Source organism: Arachis duranensis, chromosome 9 (assembly GCF_000817695.3).
Source record: "Arachis duranensis cultivar V14167 chromosome 9, aradu.V14167.gnm2.J7QH, whole genome shotgun sequence".
In the NCBI taxonomy this organism is placed as follows: Eukaryota; Viridiplantae; Streptophyta; class Magnoliopsida; order Fabales; family Fabaceae; genus Arachis; species Arachis duranensis.
Window position 1 is genome coordinate 91,476,096 of NC_029780.3, and position 7,242 is coordinate 91,483,337.

The 7,242-nt window shown below is 31.1% G+C and overlaps 1 protein-coding gene across 1 annotated transcript; it reads right to left on the bottom strand.

Moving 5' to 3' along the window:
• Positions 1-1,550: 1,550 nt before the first annotated feature.
• LOC107466173 (replication protein A 70 kDa DNA-binding subunit C-like) lies at positions 1,551-5,360 on the bottom strand. Its single transcript, XM_021130557.2, has 12 exons — positions 5,028-5,360; positions 4,652-4,775; positions 4,247-4,514; positions 4,050-4,146; positions 3,828-3,949; positions 3,657-3,741; positions 3,423-3,555; positions 3,134-3,288; positions 2,887-3,016; positions 2,580-2,774; positions 2,227-2,472; positions 1,551-2,112 (listed from the first exon to the last, which is right to left on the bottom strand). The coding sequence occupies exons 1-12, from the start codon at positions 5,102-5,104 to the stop codon at positions 1,936-1,938; spliced, it is 1,809 nt and encodes a 602-aa protein (XP_020986216.2). The 5' UTR covers positions 5,105-5,360; the 3' UTR covers positions 1,551-1,935.
• Positions 5,361-7,242: the final 1,882 nt, after the last annotated feature.

Below are 7,242 nucleotides of genomic sequence, written 5' to 3' on the forward strand. Positions count from 1 at the left end.
GCTTGTTATGATTATCCTTTATGCTAAGAAAAGCTGCTTTTAAAAAATAGTTTACATTTAATAATTTTTAAAAATATAATTGAATAGCTAGAAGTTGTTATTATAACTTTGTTTGCAAGAAAAATTATTCTTTCTTAAAAAGTTGGTTTAATAAAAAGATTATCTAAAAAAACATATTTTTTTAAAAAATATATTAAAAAAGATTTTTTTTAAACAACTTAAGAGATAAGACTGGGTTATTTAAAAAAAATAAAAAATTTAAAACACTTGCTATTTGTTATGATTACCCAAAAAAAGCTGCTTTAAAAAAAATTACATTGTTAAAATTTTTAAAAATATATAACTTTGTAAAAAACTACTTATATTTTTCTAGGAAATACATTAAAGGTGATTTTTTTAAAAAAAATATATTAAAAAAAAATTTGTTGACACTGTTGAAAAAGATGTTAAAAAAAATAAATGGAAGAAAAGTTAGCTAGACTTATGTTAACATATGAATTAAAAATAATTTAAAGTTAACCATAATTAATTTAAAAAAAGGTTGAACCTAAGTATAACTTAAAAAGATGAAAAAATTGAATAACCTAACCTTGCATTTCACTTTGTGCAAATAATGGATGATCAGCAGCAACATCATCAACAGGTGAAATACTGATAGAAGGATCTAAAATATCTAGTAATTCTTCTACAATTTCAAACCAAACAAAAATGAAATCAAATCACACAAATCAACACTATAAAATTATTTATCATTTCTTATAATAATACCGTGAATAATATTGAATATAGTTATGACAACTAAATAATTTATCTATATTGAAGTAACAATAAAGTTAACCAATAAACAGGAGAATTACAAACAACATATATTCCATTAAAAGTAACACATTCTATGAAATAAACGTAAAACGTATAAACATTTACCATAATTAATTCCAGTAGCTTTATCTCCAAGTTTCCTTTTAGCAACTAAGAACGAACCAGCCATGGATAGAAGAAATAAATAGGAAATAAAAGTAAAACCAATCAACTTATATTAATAACTATGACCGACTCTAACCTAGTAAAAAGAAGGACAACACACCTTTTATATTCCCAGATTTCAATGCTTTCTTCCTTTTCAAAATGTTAATTCTTTTCAACCTCGAAGCCGCAGCATTGGAAGACATGATTTTAAAGGAAATAAAAGACAGCAATCTACAAAAAGACAGAATGACGCATCATTTTATACGTAATCGAGAAGACTGTTGAATCACACACACGCTTGCTCTGTATACTTATATACGTAACACAAAAAGGTTGAGATATAAATCAATAGGAACAAAAAATAGTATATAAGCACAAATACAAAAGGATAGTAGCAAATTTGCAATAGAAATGAAACATTCGATCAATTACAATACAATCAAATGAGACTATTACATTGAAATTTACTGTAACCATATGATATGTTGAATTAAAACACATGTTCAAAGACAATTATGGAGCATAACAACTAATCATGAACAACACAAATGAATAAAAGACAGCATACGAAAAATACAAAAGAATTAAGACTAATGAAGCTATTTCCTTCCATTAATATTATAAAATTCACTACACTTGCTTGCTTACATTCACAAAAGTGACATTATAATTCCACACTCTGACTATAACCTATGTCCTTCTAAATACATGACAATATGTCCAATCTTTAGCAAAGTACATTTGAAATTAACACATACCCTTCCTAATTCAAAAAAGCATAACAATACTTACAACAGACCAACCAAAACACAAAAACATGAAAGGATAAGGTGTGACTCTCCTAACAGTTGGACATGTCTCAAAAAAAAAAGGACACACTTCAAATATAAGTCAGCATGAGAAATATGAAATCTAATTCGGAATTTAAGTCATATAACCCTAATAAAGCTGCTAACTTCAGCTAAATAACTATCCATCCAAATTATCTTCAATCTTGATCATCTTTGATGAAGGACCAACAGTTTCCTCCAAGGCTTTCTGAAAATCTGATTCAAGGTTTCTCTTTACTTTGGAACGCACAACATCATTGCAAATAAAAGAAACATCAGTGTTGTCCGAATTATCCAGAAGATGAGATAGGAAGTCCTAGACAGATAAAAAAATAGAAAACAACACAACCAATGAATAAAAAGAGAAAATGGAATGCAATAATAAATTGAATAAGAGATTTGATTCAATAGAAAATTTAGACTGTGTGACCTGAGTTTCTTCAACACCTGAGTTGAGCAATGAGCCAACTTCATCACTAAAGACCTGATTCTCATCATTATCGCCAGAAACTTGAGGAACAACAGATTTCCTATTAGCGTCCATATCTATCGAAATGTCATCAAGACCAGGAACACTTTCATCCTTATCCAAGACTGAAAGCTTAACATCTTTTGAAGTAGGCTGTGTATAAGAGGGTTCACCTATGTCCAAACCAATCCCAGGAACATGTGCATCCTTCGATAAAGAATGAAAGAAGAAACACTCAAGCAAGAGCAATGTAATAAAAAAAATAAAAGAATCAAAGAATAAAGAAAAAGCAAAGAAGAATAAAAAAGAATAACCTTGACAGGTGTCACTTCGTTCTCATTCTCAGCAAGCTCAAACATAGAAATAATAGTTGGGTCATCACATATCCTTTTTACACGAAAGGTTCCAAAGTATTTGTCTATACCAAGGGACTTGGTATCTACTTTTAGTAAAACTTTTTTACCCTCTAAAGTTTTAAATGTAATAGAATAGCTATCTCCACACAGAACCTATAAGGATAAAATCACAGAGGTCACCATCTACGTCATAATGAATAATATCATAAAAAATGATAACTATTTATAGCTCAACATTTAGATGGACGTAAAAAATTATACGTACAGTTGACTCCTTTTGGACTTCATTAAAAAGGTCAGCACATGCTTTTTTAAGCAAATAAGCTGTTTCACGATCAAACAAAACGAATATGCCTTGTCCAGTATGATCAGAAACTGCTACTTTAAGTCTGAACCTATAACAATATCACGATAAAATAGAAAAATTAATAAAAAAACCTTGTTAGAATTTAAGTAAACAAAAAGAGCAAGAAGTAATAATTTAAAAAGCTACAAATTATGAAAATAGAAACCTTGGAATCACATTTGTCACATGATGCATGCAAACATCACAGAAATAGACCCCAGACTCAGGATAAACTGCCTTTCCACACACACAAGTGGAATACCACCAACAGCCCTCTTCAACAATATCAGTGATAGTACCCATAATAACAAAACTCCCATCCTGCATACCATGCACAACAGAACACCACGTGAAGGAAAAAAATAATCTAATCGAGAAAAAAAAATTAGTTAAAACCACCTTCAAGTATATTCAAACATAAGAGGGCAGAATGAAAAAAGTAAAAATTTATAAACCTCTTTGTTATCATGTAATTGATCTGTTGTGGATCGCCTAGTTAGGCGCATGAAGTCATCCTCCAATGAAACGGATTTTCCCTCATTCGCAATGAATAAAGGTTGAGTGCCATTAATTCCTTGTTCGACCATGCTAAGATTTAATAAATACTATTTAGTTTCACATCAACAGAATAAAATAAAAACAAAGAAAGGACCGCAACATAGAGATAATTTGGGAGGGATAACACAAACCTTTTTCGAAAATCAATAACTTCTGACAAATCAGGATTAAAGTAAATTTTTGTTGCTTTCATAACATTCTGGAGACCAGGTTGACCTATGGGTAATAAAAGAATGTCAACAGATCTAAAGATCAGGATAACATAACCGTACACATAATAAGATAACATTCAGTTATAACACCTCGAAAAAGTTTAATCTTAGCAAGTTGAACAATGACAACCGGTTGCTCAACATAACCAGAAGCAAGAAAATCATTTAACTGGTCCACGTACTCTCCAAATAATGCGCATCGCAGCATCATCCTACACATGAAAAAAAGGAAAACTCAGTAGAAGCTTTTTTCAGAATGGAATCCAATACAAATAAATATAGAAACAAAAACAAAGGATGAGAGCAACTTACTTTTGTGAAGAAAGTTCGACAACAACCATCTTAACCGTTTTACCATCCCTGTCATAGTTTTTCTCTTCCCCAACCAATGTCAAAAGACCAATTACATCTACATTGATATGTTAATATGAGTAAAAAAGATGTAAGAAAGAATTTTCAGAAGAAAAGAAACTGAAGAAGTAACTGAAAGACACGAGGCCAAGACTCACCGACTAAATAGTCATGATCCTGACTCATTTGCAATATGTCTTCAAAGGGATATATAGAAAAACAAGACTTGGGTATTATATCATCAGGAATTGTTGTCACTGTTGTACGAAATAGAAAAATGAGTTTGAACTCATGCTTTGTAGCTCTATAAGAGCCTTGGTTTGAAACAACAGCAAAATAACTCATCTTATAACAACTGCCTTCAAGAAGATGATCTTTAAATTTGTGTATTAGTTGCTTCCTTATAGTGGCCTGGATTTTGGTAGACTATGAACATCCAAAAGAACAAAACATACAACTCATCAAAAACGAAAATAAAAGCACAACAAAAAAATATGGAAAAATTAATAAGAAGAAACTGAGTATATGAACACAACAAATAAAAAAAAAGATCAACCGCTCACATTTTCATCAACCAGAATAAGTTCCATTGAATTTGGAACATCTGCATTACCAAAGCTAGGTACAGTCCAAGCCCTTAGTACCCTGACTTTGATCCTCCAGGCCTCACGTGGAGGAATGATCTTACTGATAGGATCAAAAGGAGGACTCATTGCAAACAATCAAATCTCAATATCACACTTACGAAAGGCAGAACAAACTCAACAAAGAACAAACAATAGAAAAGAGAGTAGAAAGTCAGAGAAGAGATGGGGGTTAGAGAATGATGTGCACAATATCGAAGAGAGGCAATAGCCTTTTATAGGCAAAAACTAAACAACAACTCAACATTTGAATTCAAAAATTTTGCGATAGTGGAGGGAAATCAGCATTGCTTACCATTTGAAATCTTCCTCATATCCAGGGATGATAACATCAACCACTCCACCCCTTCTCTCAAACATCAAATCAACCATCACCTTCACTCCTGTTCTCAACCTTACCTTTTATTAGTAGCTCTAGTTTTTAGTTTAGCTCTATAGGAAGAAAGAAAAGTAAAAAGATGAAAAGAACAAAGGAAGAGAATGTCGTAATCTATCTAAAAGAAGAATATATTGTAATATTATATACCAACTAACATGACATGAACAGCATTCCAACTGACATCAAGAAGAAAAAAAAAAGTAAAAATGCATACCACACATCACAATCTCCTACCTAAACTATGAAATCAGCTCCAAATTCAGAAACATCACTATTCATCAGAATTCAATTAAATGAATGAACATAAACCCTAAAATGGGACAAGTTCAGTATAATTATACATAAACAATTTAATAGTAAGAAGAAGATATAAATAAACAAATAATCGAATACATGTATTATGGTTCATTACAAAAACATGGATACAAACAATTAAATAGTAAGAAAAACAAAATCTTACTTTGAATTGATGAAAGTAAGAAGATGACGGCTGTCACTATGTTGCCATGAGTCTCCATATCCAACAGCCACGCCAATTGCTTGCCCTAAGTAATATGTTTTGTATATAAATAATCAATTTAAGCTAAATGTTATCCTGAACCTTCTATTGGGCTTATAACAAGTGTTGGATACCCACAAAAAAATTTTGAAAAGTGGCCCAAAAATAAATACATTGAATACAGGTTCTCATTGACTAAGAATATACATTGAATTCTTTAACTTACTGAACCCCTTATATATTAGGTGAAGAATTAGTTTCAAGGTAATAGATAGAGTTGTAGCTCTCAAATCAAACAGTGGAATAGAAGCATGTGATTCATTCTTGCTTTTTATTTTTAGTCTGCAGTTTTGCCCCAAAAAAAAGCAAAGAAAGGAAAAGGTGGATTGGAATTTGGAAGCAGCAATAATGATAAATACCTACCCCTTTTACCAACAAAGAATCAGAATTTAAAAGTATTTTATTTTTTAGAAAAATCAAAATTTTGAGAAAATGCCATGTAAGCACTAACTCTTCCAAGTTTACTAGTATAGAAAGATTAGTTTAATTGGTTCAAACAAAACATCACATATGATTATTATTCCCTTGAAAGAAATACAAAAAAGGAAAACATAATAAAGAACGCATGCCCAAACATGTGAAATTTGTCTTTTTGGTTGAACCCATGCCCTATTTGATTTTAACTTTGCCATGTCTCACAATTCAGTTTTAGGATAAATAGGAAAGAAAAAAGGACAAGGAAAGAAAAAACCAAGACAAAATCCTATCTAATACATGATGTAATCTGTAGAGCCCATTATCAATAGATTTCTTGCAAGATGGGGCGCCCTCCTTTTTCCCCTCCCTACTGCTATCATACTCCTCTTTCACTTGAGAATTTTTATTTAAATAAATATTAAAAATTTTATTTCTCAAACTACGCATAAATTTAAATCTGCGCTAAAATGCGCAGGGTTCGTTTTACATGGCCCCCCATATAATAAACTTCCAACTCCATTTCACATGGAGCATTGGTGAAATGGCACTTCTGGCACGACGCCCGCAAATTGGGCCAATTCAGACCTAGCATTGAAAAAGTAGGAGTAGCTTTCACGCTTTTTAATTTTAATATGGAAAACAGATTAGTGTAGGATAGCGTTATGGAGAATATGCGTGTTTTACTTGTGTTTGATATCAGTAAACAACTAGTCGGATGGTACGAGTTCAACAAGACTAATCAGGTAGTTTAATTTTATGGGACAAAATGGACGGTCCGAGTTATCCCTCCCTCGTCACGTGTCGTATGCGCATTGCTCCCCACAACAGTGCCCTTAAACCCAACATACCCCCTTTATTGTATGTATACCCACCCTTTGAAATTAGTTTTATTTTCATCCCACCCAACATTCTCTCTTCTTCTTTATCTAATTCTTCTTCTTCTTCACACAACTCTTTGAAAAAAAATTAAAATGCCAAAAAAATAAAAATCTAGAGATATTGATTGTCTTGAACTTTATATTATAAAATATCTTAACCATCTTGATTATATAAGTTTATTTATTAATTTTTTTATATATATTTTAGAATTATAATTATTATTATTATTAAAAATTTAATTATAATTATTGTTGTTAGTAGTTCTAACCTAAACAT

Excerpts from the sequence above, each read along its gene's own strand:
- LOC107466173 (XM_021130557.2), bottom strand. The coding sequence starts at position 5,104 with ATGGTTGATTTGATGTTTGAGAGAAGGGGTGGAGTGGTTGATGTTATC. Across the intron at positions 4,515-4,651 it reads TTATTCTGGTTGATGAAAAT|TCTACCAAAATCCAGGCCAC; the intron begins GTGAGCGGTTGA and ends GGATGTTCATAG. Across the intron at positions 4,147-4,246 it reads GGATCATGACTATTTAGTCG|ATGTAATTGGTCTTTTGACA; the intron begins GTGAGTCTTGGC and ends ATATCAATGTAG.